This window comes from Syngnathus leptorhynchus, chromosome 13 (genome assembly GCF_054491065.1).
Source record: "Syngnathus leptorhynchus isolate UIUO chromosome 13, UIUO_Slep, whole genome shotgun sequence".
NCBI classification, from domain to species: Eukaryota; Metazoa; Chordata; class Actinopteri; order Syngnathiformes; family Syngnathidae; genus Syngnathus; species Syngnathus leptorhynchus.
Window position 1 is genome coordinate 4425104 of NC_141207.1, and position 14602 is coordinate 4439705.

The window sequence follows — 14602 nt, forward strand, 5'->3', positions numbered from 1 at the left end:
TGTTCCTTTTTTTTTTGTGTACACTGGCGAATGTCTCATCATCAACTTGGGGAAAAGCAAAGGAGACATTTCTCATTAGGGCAATGACACTTATCTCGGTCATACTCACTCACTCACTCACTCACTCACTCACTCACTCACTCACTCACTCACTCACTCACTCACTCACTCACTCACTCACTCACTCACTCACTCACTCACTCACTCACTCTTCCTGTGCTTATTTTTTTGTGCTGCTGTTTTCATTCATTTTACATAGAAAAAGGAAAACATGGGTTAGAGGAAGATGCTGTTATATTTTATTCAAACTTTTTTTTTTCTCCAGAAACAAACATACTTGGTCAATGTACAAACTTCCCCACATTTTCTCAGAATCTTAAACACTCATTCAAACATTTTACTTGTATTTACAAAACTAGACTCTTCCTGTGAAACTACATCATTGCATCCAAACAGACCTTTCACAACAAAAGTGTGACCAAATTTAGTGAGTGGGTTCAATACACTGCAAATTTGGTTCAGACAATATATATATTTGTTTTGCTGTTGAGAAATACTATAGCAGTGTAAAGTTACAAATATTAGTTCTCTAGCTCCCCTTGCTGTAAGTAGCCAAGTGGTGCACTTCATAGGATTTCCTCAGCTTCATTTCCTCCTGAAAGTAGTCATGCCCACCCACGGTCATTTTCAAAAACACATCAGCAGGTCAAATCGTGATAAGTATTGCCTATTTTTAATTCACTATCAATAAAAGTGTGGTTGGTAGCTTTTATATTTACGATATTAAATGTATGTACAATGCATAATGCAACTATCACTGTTTATGATTCTACATTATCAGCATTTGTTGGTTGGAATGTTTATAAACTTTCCTGTGAGGTTCGTGTTTCATAATTACCAAGTGAGTTGGATCAAATGTTCTCAAAGTTTGGTTACCCACCCCAGCTTTAGATATGATTGCAAATTGCCAAACAAATTCACAGCAGTCACAGTACCCAAAGACGAAAGGCAGCATGATGATAAAGGTGTCCATAGTTGAATTATTGTGATACCTAATGAGGAGATCTGATCAATTTGAAATATCTCAAATAGTCTGTGTCCTACAAAGGCCTCAGGATGACTTCTTTCCTGTAGGAGAAGTGGGTGAGTTTGACCTCAGGCTTCATCCTCTCCCTGCCCTGCAGCAGGCGGTACAGAGACACGATGTACTTAGCCAGCACTAATGTGCAAGTTACCTCCACTAGCAGAAGCGTGACATACATCAGCGCCTGATATTTGCACCGCCATGCTGCTCTCGTGTCCTCGTATGATAACAAACTGGGCGAGCTCTCGAGATGGGGCTGTATGGGACAGGTGAAAACCAGCGGGGTTGTGGATTTAGGAAGGGGTGTTGTCTTTTGAGTGATGGTCATTTGGGTTGTGGGTGTCCTTGTGGTCGTTGCTGATTGTGTCGTTGCGATTGATGTGGTTGTGGGTGAAGCTGTTGACATTGTGCTTGTTTGCAGAGTTGTGATGGCTGGCGTAGTGGTAGCTGGTGTGGTTGTAGTTATCATTGTTGTGGGCGTGGTTGCCGGCAATGTTACAGTCGGTGTAGCTGTTGTTAATAAAATGGTTGTAGTTGTTTGTAGAGTTGACGTCGCAGTGCTAGCTGGCGCGGTTGTGATCGCAATGGTTGTCTGTACGGTTGTTACTTGTGCACTTGTTGTGACTGATGTAGTCGGGACTGGTGTTGTTTGCTGCGTTGTTGTTTTCATGTCAGTCGTCGTTTCTTCAGCTGTGGTCGTGGTAGAAGCCGTGGTAGGTGAAGGTGTAGTTGTTGTAGGCGTGGGTGGGCAAGTAGTGGTTGCCATTGCTGTTGTGGTGGTTGTGGTTAGTTGTAGAGTTGTGAGAACAGTCGTAGGCGACGTGGTGGTTGTGAACGCAAGAGTAGGGCAAACAAATTGCTCTTCTACCAATGACTTGATCTCCTGTCCTTTTAGATCTTCTGGATACCGGCAGACAACTGGCTTACGAACGATTGCAGGGTTCGCTTTTATCCAATGATGGAGGGATATAAGGTTGCAGTCACAATTCCAGGGGTTGTCATGGAGATAAACTTGACCGAGACGTTTTAAAGGTTCAAAAATATCTCGAGGGAGTGTTTGAAGATTGTTGCCCGACATGTCCAGGGAGGTCAGCGTCGGAATCTTTTCAAAAACATCTGAACCCAAAGAGTCTATCTTGTTGTTTCGGATATTCAAAGCGGTGAGTCTCTGGAGTCCTTCAAAGTAGTCAGCCGAGAGAGTAGCAAAGTGATTGTTGGATAGATCGAGCTTGGAAAGCTTACTCAAAGGACTGAGAATTGCTTTTGGCAGGTCGCTCAGTTCGTTTTTAGCGAAACTTAAAACTGTCATTTTGGTCAGTTCACCGAAAAGCACAGGTGGAAGGCTTGATAGTTTATTGTTGTACACGGTCAGTGTTTTTAGATTCGGGAAACCGACAAAGTAACCTTCTGGAAAATCTGTAAAGAGATTGTCATCCAAAGCAATCTTTGTGAGTTTGTCTTTATATGGAAACTGATTGGCTGATAACGCTGTTAATTTGTTGCTTTTCAGAGAAATTTCTTTTAAATTTGGTAAATTGTGAAAAATGTCTTCTGGAAGAGCAGTTAGTTGATTTTCGTAGAGCTTCAGCGTGGTCAGTTTGCTTAGCTTGGAAAACCAGTCGGTTGTTACAGCGGTGAGGCGATTTTTAGCCAGATTGAGTTCCATGAGGTTCTCAAGGCTATCAAAAGTCCCATCTTCAATGGCTGCAATCTCATTTCCATGTAACCCAAGCTCGCTTACCTTTTTAAGACCATCAAACAGCCCTCGCTCAAGATTACGGATCTTGTTTGATTTTAGAACAATTTTCTCCAGGTTGCTAAGGCCTGCAAAGACTCCTACAGGCATGGACGTTAGCGGCGTGTTGGAAATCTCAATGTGCTTTATATTCACCAGACCTTCAAAAGCTCCCGGCTCAATAACGGAGCTGTTTGTGTTCATGAAGTCCACCATTTCCAAGTGGGGGTTTTCCACAAAGGCTCCTTTGGGGATTGTTGCGATGTTGCCGTCCAAAAAGAGGACTTCGGTCACGTTAGGCCTTATAATGCGAGGGATTTCTGTTGCGGCGTTAAAGATTGTTTGCTTGTCTGAAGAACAGACGCTCCCCTGTTCGCAGTTATGGTCTTGAGTCGATAAGGAGTCCAAAATTGAAAAGAGAAAAAAAAGGATGACGTGTTGTTTCTCCATGCTTATTTACTAGAACATAAAGAAAGATTTTGTAATCACATTGACAACCTCATCAAAATTAAATACTATAAAAGCCAAATACTTTGCCTACCTGAATATTTTCTGCGAAAAGATGCAGCACGAAGGAAATGCAAATTCTTGTCTATCGATGTTGCCGGTGACCCTCAAGGGTGCGGCCGAACACGTTCCTGTGACTGGAGATAAGGGCGGAGAAGGAAGTTGTGTTTTTTTTCAAACTAATTACAGCACAGAGCTGCAGCGTGAAAAAAAACAAAAAAAATGTTATTTTGTGAATTTTGTCAAATCAAATTAAGAGTATTTGAGGTACATTATGTGACTCCAGGACACTTGAAATCATCGGAATAATATGGAAAATAGGAGAGAACTTACCTTGGTCTAATAATGATGAGAGCAATTACCTTGTCATTTCTGCGGTTTCATGTAGTTAACTTTTCTTTTCTGTTCCTTGAGATCGCTAAAATGGTTACAGTAGTAGGAATGCATTTATGTCTCAGTGGGGGGAAAAAAAGAAATTGAATTCTAGTTCAATGTGCTCCCAGAATAATAAATACTACAGGGGTGATTGTTTCAAAACAGCGCTTTACTTTCAGTGCATAACATTTCTCCAAACATGGAAGTATTTCTTCCATCCAAATGTAAAAGAAACCAAAAAAAAAAACTGCAGAAGCATATTGCATTCACTTCAAATGTGTTTAAATTTGTATGCTGAGTATAAATGTAGTTATGCGGTACCAGCAGAAGATGTCAGTGTTGCAGTAATGAAAAGTCAGTGAGATAAATACAGCAGTAAAATCTTTAAAAACATCTGTTTACAGTTAGATTTGTTACGTAACAAGACGGTTCAATATTTGTGACTGAATATGACCTTTTGGTGTTGCATAACTGTTCAGGACTATACATCAAATATGAAAATGTGAAGGCTCCTTAGGTGCTAGCTCATGGTCATCCTCGTAGATATTATCCTTGATTTTGATACATTGATATTTGTGTAGTGTACCTTGTGTAGATTATGTGTATCAGCGTAAGAATACGTTATCATCATGGCATTTTTTTTTTTGTATTGATTGTTTTCTTTGTCTTTTTCATACACATTTCATCTAGAGCACCGAGTTCCTGCTCCTGTGGCCTATATGCGCCCGTCCTTTCTTGTTCCTCTTCCAGCATAGACAGCCAATGATGGCAGCACTAATAATGGTTGTAGCAATGACTGTGGTGACAATGAGGATGATGGAAGTATGGTTAGGAACGTGACCTTCCTCTCCCTGTCCGCTGCTTGTGACTTCATACTTTGAGGAAGATGTTGTCTTGACGGCAGGTGAATTCGGTTTGCTTCTCCTCTCTGTTGAGGTCATCGGCGTCTGCTGCGTGGAACTCAGCCCGAAGTTCTCTTCTGTCAACCGGCTTATCATCATCTCATTCAGACTAAGGGGCGTGTCACACACCATTAGTGTGTGGTTGACCTTGGATGGGTGCTTTCTCAGCCACTTGCTAAGAGGCAGAATATCCTTGTCGCACCTCCAGGGGTTCTGCTCAAGACGTATCTCATCTGCCACAGATATGGCATCTAGATCTCTCTGTGGCAGGTTTGCAAGGGTGTTATTTCTGAGGTCAATCTCTCCCAGGTGACTTAGACCTTGGAGGAAACCAATAGGCAGATGATTGATGAAATTGTTCTCCAGAGAAATGTTTACCAGGCTGGGGAGACCTTGGAATGTCTCAGCTTGTAATGTTTTCAGCAGATTGGTGTGAAGTGATACTTCACCGAGGTGTTCCAACCCTCGGAAGGCTCCGGTAGATACGTCGCCGATCCGGTTGCGACTGAGTACCAGGAGACGCAACTGAGTGAGATTTCTAAAGGTGTCGTCTTCGATACGACTCAGTTTGTTGTCGTAGAGCCACAACTCTTGCAATGCCATGGGACCAAACACCCCTGGACCAAAGCTTTCCAGCTGGTTTTCATACAAGGAGATCTGGGCTAGCAGGGGAATGTGCAAGAAGAGGCCTTGTGGAAGTGTCCTCAGTTGGTTGTTGGAGAGGAACAGCTTTGTGAGTTTGGGGTTTTTTGAGAATAAGTCATGTTGGAGATGAGTAATACGATTGTCCTGCAGGGAAAGTTCCTCCAAGTTTTCCAGGTCATCAAAACTTCCACTGGGTATTTCTTGGAGCACATTTTTATTGAGTCGAAGATATTTCAGCTTGGAAAGACCTTTGAATGTCCCGCTCGATAACTGACTGATATTGTTTCTCGCGAGCAACAGGTACTCCAGCTCAGGAAGCGCATGAAAAGTTTCCATGGGTATCACGCTCAGTTGATTCTGAGTAAGATCAAGAGCGTTGAGAACTTTGATTTGGGAGAACCACTTTGGACGCAGTGCCACTAGCTTGTTTGTATTCAGATTCAGAGTCTCAAGTGTCTGAAGATTTTGGAACAAAGCCTCTGGTAGATCTTTCAATTCTAATCCAGTCATTTTTAAGGCTGTTAAGTTCACAAGGGAATCAAATGCGCCAGGTTGAATCGCCTCTAAAACCGTGTCGTCAATGGCAAGTTGTGTTGTGTGAGTGACAGAAGAAAAATCATCTGCTTTCAAAGAGTTGAGGTTGCATTTTGAGAGGTAAAGAGACGTTGTGGATGACGGCAAAGGAGGAATTTTTGAGATACCGATGCATAACGTATCCACTCCTTTGCATTGGCATCCATCCGGACACGCCCAAACAGCAATGTTGAAGGAGCAGAGAAATAGCAGCACATGTAAGATGAGAGGAGGGCCCATTATGTTCCTACAAAAAAAAAAAAAAAGACAGAAATGTGGGATTATCTGCATTTTTTTAATTTATCCACCAATGCTACTCATGAGATTCTCTGTAATTAGGACACATCTGAATTGTCAAAAAAAAGCCAATTTCTTTGGTCAATAGTTTTTGGAATTGTTCAGAATTTTTTTTTTATCATCAATATAATTTGTTGTGAACATAAAATGATTGCGCACTATAAAATCCCAGACCTGCTGTGATTACTGTTTTGACAGAAAAGGTCCAAACTGTTGTTCACAGGAACTGATTTCACCGTATAAATCAATTTCATCATATAATGGTTCTCACAATCGGCGGGTGAGATAATTAATGTCATTCCTCGTCAAGGAAAGATATGCCAACATAAAATGCTGACTCAGTGGTCCACTGTGATTCCTATCCTCAACCACGAAATGTGTTAATAATGCTTATTTTTCTTTTTTTTTTCTTCTGTATTTAATTCTTTTGTTATGCTCCCATGAGCAACCCCGTAATGACAAATTTCAAGGACATTGTCCAAGTAGTTTCCTTATTTTCTTTTTAAGAGGAAGACTGGTGAGACAAGCATAACATCTCCTTTAAAAAAAAAGCTACATTTTATAATCAGGCCACTGGACAAAAAAAAAAGTTCCTGCATGGGTGTGATGGATTATTATGGGAGCGTGTGCCAAAAGGGGCTGAGGCATATCTGCTTCAGCATGAAGTGCTTTGATTTGTTTTATTTCCTGTATGACTTACTGAGAGTCTATTCATATGTATATAACGGGAAAAAGCAAACTCATTGATCTCCTTGTATAGAGATTTAGTAATGTATCATCTTTTCACATCAGAAAGTTTTACTTTTTAAGAGCGAGCTTATTCATTTGGAATAGTTTCGGCAAGTATGTTGTAACATACACAAACGCATTTCTTACCTTGGATGGTTAGTAGATGATTGAACACACACGGGGAGTTTGACGTTATCTCTGATGCGCACACTGCTGTCCTCTTAAACTTGTGAAATTCTGCTCCAAAAATTTCACACCATCACATTTTCCTGGTTTTCATCATCATATGAATCCCTCCTTCTGTCAGTTTTCTTTGGTCCTCTTATGAAATCTGTAGCTGGTCATCGTCGTCCTAGTTTGCGAAACAGTCCTGAATGTTTCTTCCGCAGGTTTTTGTTAAAGGAGGGCAATTGGGTAAGGGTGTGGGGGGGGGGAGAGTCCCAAGTCCCACCCTCTGTGGCGTCAGAACTAGTTTGAATGCACATATTGAGGCCTCGGAGGATCCATGTGGTTGTAATTATTGAACCGTGTGTGTGAGAATAGTTTTCTTCTAGGAAACAGATGCTGTATTTAAGATTGAGGTCATGTGAAGAGGAAATGTTTGTTGTTATTTCAAAAGAAATTGTTGTGTGTATGACATTGTTATCTCCTTCAATGGTTCTTTCCTTTCATGCAATGCCCAGATGCTCAATGCAAGGAAATGCCCTTTGTACTCCATTAAACAGCTTATTCATAGCATCCTTGGAATGTAGAATTAGTTGGCTGCAATGTGAAAAATAACATTTAGTCCGCAATAAATCATCAGGGGAGGCTGGACGGTATGTTTGAACCTAAACAAACTGCTTCTTTACCACAAAATCCAGATAGTGAGGGTGGAACCGCATAACGCACAGACCCTATCTGTTAACACACTACATATGGGAAAATGTTTTTATAGTCACTAGGGGGTGAAATTCAGAAAAGAGTTATGATCATTTGTGAAATTTTATCACATTAACTTTACACTTTGTGATACTTCATAATGCAAGAGAGAGTTAGGGCCACAATAAAAAATATAATAGAGTATAATAGTACAATAGGAATGCATTTTTATCACTAGAAAAAAAGCCCAGCACACAGCTAGTGTACCATGTTAAATAGGAATGAAAGGATCCACTTTGATTGGCCATGATTAAAGTTAGCTCCCAGGTCTCCCTCTCCTAGATCCACCGACTTGCAATCGTCCAACATTACTACAATTGGGTCTCCATGTGGATTTATTCCATACGGCACAAAACACATAAGAGCGTTTAACATTTTTTAAACACTACTGAAGATTTTTTTTTTAATTACTTTATATCCAGGATCATACTGCATGCATTACTTTTAAGTGTGTAATTCTCAATTCAAATTCTTTGAAAACGGAACCTGTAAAAATGACCAAAGGTACTTTTTTAAAAACTATTGTTGCTTCAAAGTGATTTATGAATGTCTCTCTCAATGTAAAAAACCTCAGTTGTCAGACATTCTGCAGAACAACCTCTACTAAGTGATGCTCTGGGGCCTTACAAAAATAAAAAAACGCCTTAATCTGATTGTTCTGAAATTATTGTACTTTTGCCCTCTAAAACTTTCATCCCATGTGTCACAGTTTTTTTTTTTTTTGCAATCATTCCGCTTGTTTTCGACTGCACCATTTCCTGCGTGTGTGTTTGTGTGCGTACGTGTGTGTGTGTCTGTGTGTTTGTGTGTGTGTGTTTGTGTGTGTTATGGGAGCTGGTTTATACCTCCTGTTGTGCAAAACCAGCCTACTGGAAAATCCTAATCACCCGTTGTCATGGCAACGAACTTGGGAGCAGCTCACAAACTCATCCTCCTATTGTTAGTGGGTTGTTTTAAAGTTATGGAATTTGTGGCATCTGCAGTCATTATGCAAAAGTTGAAATCTTTTCAAAGACCATAGCTAATTGTCTTGATTGTTTTTCTGGACACTATCTCATACCATTGCTGCACCTACACAGCCATTTTCATCATTAGAAATTATATATTTTTTTTAAAAACAATAAAAAAACAAGAGTTGGCACTTTGGCTTTTTGCTTGCCTGTAAGTTTCTATTGGGAGATATCCGCTCTCTGTCCTTCTTATTGAAAGAGGAAGTGTGATAGTCATATCATAGCCAGAAACACACTGGAAAACCTTTGAGAGCAGCTTTTTTCATATCACTAGACACACACACACATTCTTGAGTTGGTTCCTGTGTCCGAGTGCAACTTGGAGTGACGGTTGTCATAAGGTCACAAATAATAGCAAAGCTACATAAATTACAAGGGTGAACATAAAAAACTGACTATATTTGTGCATTTATTTTCTGCAATGTAAACGTTACAGACAAGACAAAAAATATGTATATTGGAAAGACCATTAAGTATCCCCCCCCCCTAAAATTGGTCTTATTTCGTAATACAAATGTGAGGCTTTTCAAATATGTGGGGAAAAAAATTACATAAGCATTGCTGGATATAATTTTTAGATGCAGTATAGTAAAAGAACAAGATGTGAATAAAGCATATTGAATTCATGATTTTTTTTTCTCTTGATATTTTTGAAAGCTACTATAACACCTGGTAACACATGACCCCTTTAAATGCGTACAAATTGTTCCTTTATCTCGTCTACCCTCTTGCAAAGAAGATGCATAGCATACATGTTAGCGAGGATGAGAAACACGCCGACGGCCACAAGAAGGATATGAGAAAACATGAGGAAGCTTGCCAAGACTGCTTTTGAGGGCAAAAACCACACATACACCCAACCACTATAATAGTTGTGGTGGACAAAGTCATGTCCCTCTTCGACAACAATGATATCATGAAATGGTGGCGAAATGTCGTAGGTGGAGGAAATCTCATCTGTTTTGATATTTGTTCGGGTTCCGTGTGAGGAAGCTGCTTCGGTAGCTGTCGGAGTTGTCCGAGATGACTCTTGAGTTGGTTCCTGTGTCCGAGTGCAACTTGGAGTGACCGTTGTCATGTTGCAATTGTTCAGTTCCTCATCGTGTAAAGAGTCAAGGGTACGGAGTATTTGGTATTGAGGACTGTGACACACTACATTGTCATTGTTAAAAACTGCGTGCTTATTATGTTTTATCCATTTTACCAAAGCTTTGATGCTGCAGGTACAGTCCCACGGGTTGCCACTCAAGTCGACCTCTACAAATGGATTGGACTTGAAAATATCTTCTGGGAGGTTTGTCAGTCGGTTGTTTTCCAAATCCAATATTATGAGTTGTTCAAGCTCCTGAAATATATTTTTGGGTAGATTCATGAGGGTGTTGTTGTTGAGGAGTAATATTTCCAGTTTGTTTAATCTGGAAAAGTGTTTGGGATGCAGCTGTTGAAGGTTGTTAGATTTCAGCGAGAGCTTCTGAAGTTCAGGAAGACAGCAAAACAGATCTGGAGGCAAGTCACTAAGCCTGTGGTTAAAATGAAGGTTTAGGGTTTGCAGCCCAGACATGTTGGCAAATAGATTTCCAGGCACTGTGGTAAGATTTGTGGCATATAGGTACAATTCTGGTATTTCAGGCATGTGACCCATCAGTTCGTCCGGAAGTGACAAAAGTGGATTATTGTAGATGGTCAGTTTAAAAAGTTTGGGCATGTGGTAGAAGGTCCTCTCAGGTATAAATTGAAGTTTGTTTGAAGACAGAGTGAGATTCTTCAACTTTGTCAGTGGCCAGAATATCTTCGGAGGAATAGTGGCTATCTTGTTGTTGTGAATTTGGAGATACTCAAGGTTCACTAGTCCATCAAACATTCCAGGTTCTAACTCCTTCAATTCATTTTTATGAATACTGAGCTGGTTAAGTTTGATCAAGGAGCGAATGGTTGTAGGGGAGAGAGTTTTGAGATAATTATTGCCAAGGTTTAAGATTTCGAGGTTTACCAGTTTGCTGAAAGCTCCTGAAGGAACACTGGACAATTTGTTGTAACTCAAATCGAGATCTTGCAAAGCAACAAGTTCTTCAAACATGTCGGCGCTAATTGCCTCCAGTTGGTTGGCATTTAAATGAAGTTCCTCCAGAGCGACCAGTGGGCTAAAAACTCTCGCATGAAGTGTTGAAAGATCGTTGAGTGTCAGCTTAAGAGACTTGAGCTGTGGAACAAAATGGAAAGCCCGGGGATGGATCGTATGGAGGTGACTGATGATTAGACTGAAACGTGTCATCAGCTTCATTTTCTCCAGGCTCTGCTCACTTATGACGTGCATGTTTGTTTGGACCAAAATCAGTGTGTAGGTATGGATGGGCAGCTGTGTCGGTGTATCCGTAATGGTATGACCCTCGCACGTGACCATGCCGTTGGAAAGACACCTGCAGATGCTCGGGCAGGCTGCATTGCTGGTGAAGAAGGTCGTCATGGAGAGGAATAATATCAATTCTGCACAGAAACGTGTTAGTATACTTATTAATATGATTCCATTTGTGATGTATTCAAGCGGGACAATAGTAAAAAAAACATCAGGTCTTTTGTTTTTTCAAATAACGACATTCAACATTCCACTCACCTGATAGAAAATAATCCATCTTCTCGTCCGATATAGTTAATCTATTATTTATATCGTTATTAAGCCCAAATTGATTTGGAGCACTATATATGCGCAACTGTGGCTGTGCCTGGTCAAAAGTCCAAAGTTAGGAGTCCTCTTCAATGTGTTGTCAGTGATAACCAGTCAAGAGTGGCACGCAGGAATGCTAGATCATTTCCCTGTACTTATACTGGGCGGTGATGCAACGTAATGTCGTTCAGTGTGGGGCAGTTATCTTAGCTGACAATGATATCGTTACAAACAGCAATATGAAAAAAATGATCCTTGTCCTAAAAATATAACTAGACCAGTGGTTCTTAACCTGGGTTCGGTAAGTCAGTCTCAGGGGTTCGGTAAGTCAGTCTCAGGGGTTCGGCAGAGCCTCCACTGCGGTGGTCCGAACCCACCTGATTTATCGTGTAAATTCGTGATGACGCATATCTGAACTGGTCTCGCAAAGTCAACAGCAGAAGTCACACCGATTTGTAGGTATGTCATTTCTTGTGAGTTCATGTTGGTTTTGTTCTTTGAACAAGGTGATGTTCATACATGGCTCATTTTGAGCACCAGCAAAAAAACATCTATGTCTTGAATTTGAATTTTTTTTAAATATTTCACTAAAAAGGGTTTGGTACTGTCAACAAGGTTAAGAACCACTGATGTAGAGACATTTCGCTGTACCGTTTTTATTTCTCTGTTTTTTCAAATGCAAATTTCCAGATTTTAAGGGGACAGCTATGTTTTCAGTCTGCTTTTGCCGAGCCTGCCACTGTTCACGCTGGTGTGTGGGATTGAGGTCTTTTCACATTAGCTCTCCCATTATTCCAGCAAAGCCCAGTGACTCAGCTATGTCACGCTCTTCTAAAACCTCACTGCACATAAATTCACCTGTCACTGCGGAGGCTACACTACATGTCGGATCCCCTTTACTCAAACACACAGCTCCAGTGTTTCCAAAAGCTTGACCCTCTTTCATAGTTCAAGTCCGAAGATTCTCATTAAAATATATTATGTCCTTTCTGTGTCACCAAAGATCTCTTAAATCACACAAAACACATCTTTACGTTGACATTTTATTATTTTTTTTTAAAAGGAACAATCTATTTCTATTACAATGCTTTCTGGCAATGTACAAAAAATGTTATGCTCCATTTTGCCACAAGAGAGCAACATGAAGACACACTAAAGCAAGAGGCAAATAACTGGTCTTAAACCGGCGGTCGCTTGATGGGGAGCACCTCGAAACGACGATTTCTTGAGGACGCTGATTAATCATGATGTTGAAATAAACAGTGTTCACATAAGTGATGTTGTGGGTTCTTAAGGCTATGCTGGGCGTTGCAGCAAGATTTCACATCGATCCTTATTTTCGTGGAGTCCCATGTCACACACAGTACTTCCAGAAACAAGCTGCAGACAAAAGAGAATTTGTGATTTTAAACGGGACATGACTAAACTTCAATCTAGAAGCAAGCATGCAAATGAATTCAGAGATATCAAAAGTGACCTACGTTCACCCCTCTTCCTTGTGATTGGTTTGTCTACTAAATTAGATGCGATTTCCTTCTCCAGTTCCAGATCGTCCCTCAGTGACTCCAACTTAAAGAAGAGACCAGTATTAGATCAGTAAGACTTTTCAAACTGACCACATTTGTGACTGAAGCCTTACCTCTTCTAAATCAGCCAATTTATCCACCAATTCAAGCCCTAGCAACAAGAAAAAAAAACCTCAACATCCCATTGATTTAATTTCCTCCATTTTTTTTTCATTTGCAAATGTCTCACCTGGAGCGTCATTCTTTTCAAGTGGAACTAGACTTTTGTGCAGAAGCAGTGATAGAATTTTACTCTGGATATCTATGTCATCTTTTGGATTCAAAACATGGTTACCTGTAGACAAAAAGAAGCATGGAAAGACAACAAACCAATCATCATCTGACCCGTTGCATTTCAAAGACTGGTTAAGGAAACATACCTGCATTAAAAAAGTTCCTTCCTTGCACATCTATCACACCCTGCAGGAGTAACAAACTCAGAAGTCCCAAGATATAGTTGACAACTCTAACCCTATCCATGACACTCAATAGATGGTCCCAGATGCTGCGCTGTTTGAATTCCTCAAGGCGGCGATTCTCTTCCTTGAGTCCATCCCTTCGATATATGTATCGTTTCCGAGCCAGGGGGGCGGAGCCAGTCAGCCACTTACGTATTAAATCAATAACCTGTCACTGTTTGTGTCGTCAGTAGTCGACCATTTCACTGGGGCTATTTTGCAGCTGACGGAAATATGACGATATAGGCAAGGCCAGTAACTCTATATCACTGTGACATCAACGAATCAGGCTTAGAGAGGATGTCATCAATCTGCTTGATGGTTATGAGAGAACTGAATTACATTTTTTGGCACTTGCAGGTCTTTTTTCTTTTATATTAATTAATTCCTTGAGTAGCTTCATAGGATTGTGTTGGTACAAGGAAGCCGGGCTAAGTAAATTGATTCTTTCCCAAAGTGCATTATAGGAAGAGATGAGTTCCACAGTCTTGGCTCCGAGACTCATTCGGAGGTGAGGGAGCATTTATCATGGCAGCCGAGCCAACTAACCAGCGCCTCACTATATCACGAGAGTTTGTGCGTCAATGAAGCGCTGCCAGAGAGCAGGTATCGTGCGGGCGTGGTGTTAAGGAAATGAGCTGGCAGGCTGCAGATGAATTTGGCTGGCCAGGGTATCATAAAAGTTCCTCCATGCCTTTCAATCGAGGGGCCCCGTTGACATCTTACATCTCTCGTCCAAGCACTTTTTTTTTTGCGGATCCATCACTTAAGTTCTTCTGCTACTGAATTTGAATGTGGCACTGGGACTCAATGAAGAGTGAAGTGCTGTTGAGGTAAATTAAAGGTCAGAGCTGGCTCTCTGGGATTGAATTACCAAAGTTTGTGCTGTGAAAAACTTTCATTTGGGATGAACCCAAGTTGATCCGTTTATTGATTGATGGAGTCAAATGCTGTTTGTATTGTCCTTTTGTGTATTAGACTAAACTGTTGTCATTGAGATCCACGGTGGTCTTGGGGTTAGTCTTAAAACCACTTTCAGGGGTTTTGCTCTTATTTCAGATTGAAGATTTGATTGTGTTTGATTTGCCAAAACAGTTCGGGGCAAGACAAACTTGAAAATTGCGAGTTGTGCCCTTGTA

At 40.7% G+C, this 14602-nt stretch overlaps 4 protein-coding genes across 5 annotated transcripts; all 4 read right to left on the minus strand.

Annotated features, from left to right (window-relative positions):
• Positions 1-295: 295 nt before the first annotated feature.
• On the minus strand, positions 296-3469 carry LOC147047002 (uncharacterized). Its single transcript, XM_085929006.1, has 2 exons — positions 3361-3469; positions 296-3278 (listed from the first exon to the last, which is right to left on the minus strand). Exon 2 carries the CDS (start codon positions 3267-3269, stop codon positions 1101-1103), a length of 2169 nt encoding a protein of 722 aa, XP_085785132.1. The 5' UTR covers positions 3270-3278; positions 3361-3469; the 3' UTR covers positions 296-1100.
• A 228-nt stretch (positions 3470-3697) lies between these two features.
• On the minus strand, positions 3698-7198 carry LOC147047003 (uncharacterized). The gene is made up of 2 exons (XM_085929007.1): positions 6995-7198; positions 3698-6068 (listed from the first exon to the last, which is right to left on the minus strand). The coding sequence occupies exon 2, from the start codon at positions 6059-6061 to the stop codon at positions 4388-4390; it is 1674 nt and encodes a 557-aa protein (XP_085785133.1). The 5' UTR covers positions 6062-6068; positions 6995-7198; the 3' UTR covers positions 3698-4387.
• A 2040-nt stretch (positions 7199-9238) lies between these two features.
• LOC147047004 (uncharacterized) lies at positions 9239-11554 on the minus strand. Its single transcript, XM_085928175.1, has 2 exons — positions 11390-11554; positions 9239-11262 (listed from the first exon to the last, which is right to left on the minus strand). The coding sequence occupies exons 1-2, from the start codon at positions 11406-11408 to the stop codon at positions 9467-9469; spliced, it is 1815 nt and encodes a 604-aa protein (XP_085784301.1). The 5' UTR covers positions 11409-11554; the 3' UTR covers positions 9239-9466.
• Positions 11555-12640: 1086 nt separating this feature from the next.
• uts2d (urotensin 2 domain containing) lies at positions 12641-13519 on the minus strand. 2 transcript variants are annotated; one of them, XM_085928674.1, is made up of 5 exons: positions 13386-13519; positions 13196-13300; positions 13080-13117; positions 12922-13009; positions 12641-12820 (listed from the first exon to the last, which is right to left on the minus strand). In XM_085928674.1, exons 1-5 carry the CDS (start codon positions 13483-13485, stop codon positions 12795-12797), a joined length of 357 nt encoding a protein of 118 aa, XP_085784800.1. In that variant the 5' UTR covers positions 13486-13519; the 3' UTR covers positions 12641-12794. The 2 variants fall into 2 exon arrangements, with proteins under 2 accessions (XP_085784800.1, XP_085784799.1); XM_085928673.1 differs by having other exon boundaries at positions 13196-13345; positions 13386-13485.
• Positions 13520-14602: the final 1083 nt, after the last annotated feature.

What these genes read in the sequence shown, in the direction of transcription:
- LOC147047002 (XM_085929006.1), bottom strand. Translation starts at nt 3,269, where the DNA reads ATGGAGAAACAACACGTCATCCTTTTTTTTCTCTTTTCAATTTTGGAC.
- LOC147047003 (XM_085929007.1), bottom strand. Translation starts at nt 6,061, where the DNA reads ATGGGCCCTCCTCTCATCTTACATGTGCTGCTATTTCTCTGCTCCTTC.
- uts2d (XM_085928673.1), bottom strand. Translation starts at nt 13,485, where the DNA reads ATGGATAGGGTTAGAGTTGTCAACTATATCTTGGGACTTCTGAGTTTG. An exon ending in AAGGAACTTTTTTAATGCAG is followed by an intron (nt 13,346 to 13,385) that starts GTATGTTTCCTT and finishes GCAACGGGTCAG; the next exon opens with ATGATGATTGGTTTGTTGTC. An exon ending in CACAAGGAAGAGGGGTGAAC is followed by an intron (nt 12,821 to 12,921) that starts GTAGGTCACTTT and finishes TTTTGTCTGCAG; the next exon opens with CTTGTTTCTGGAAGTACTGT.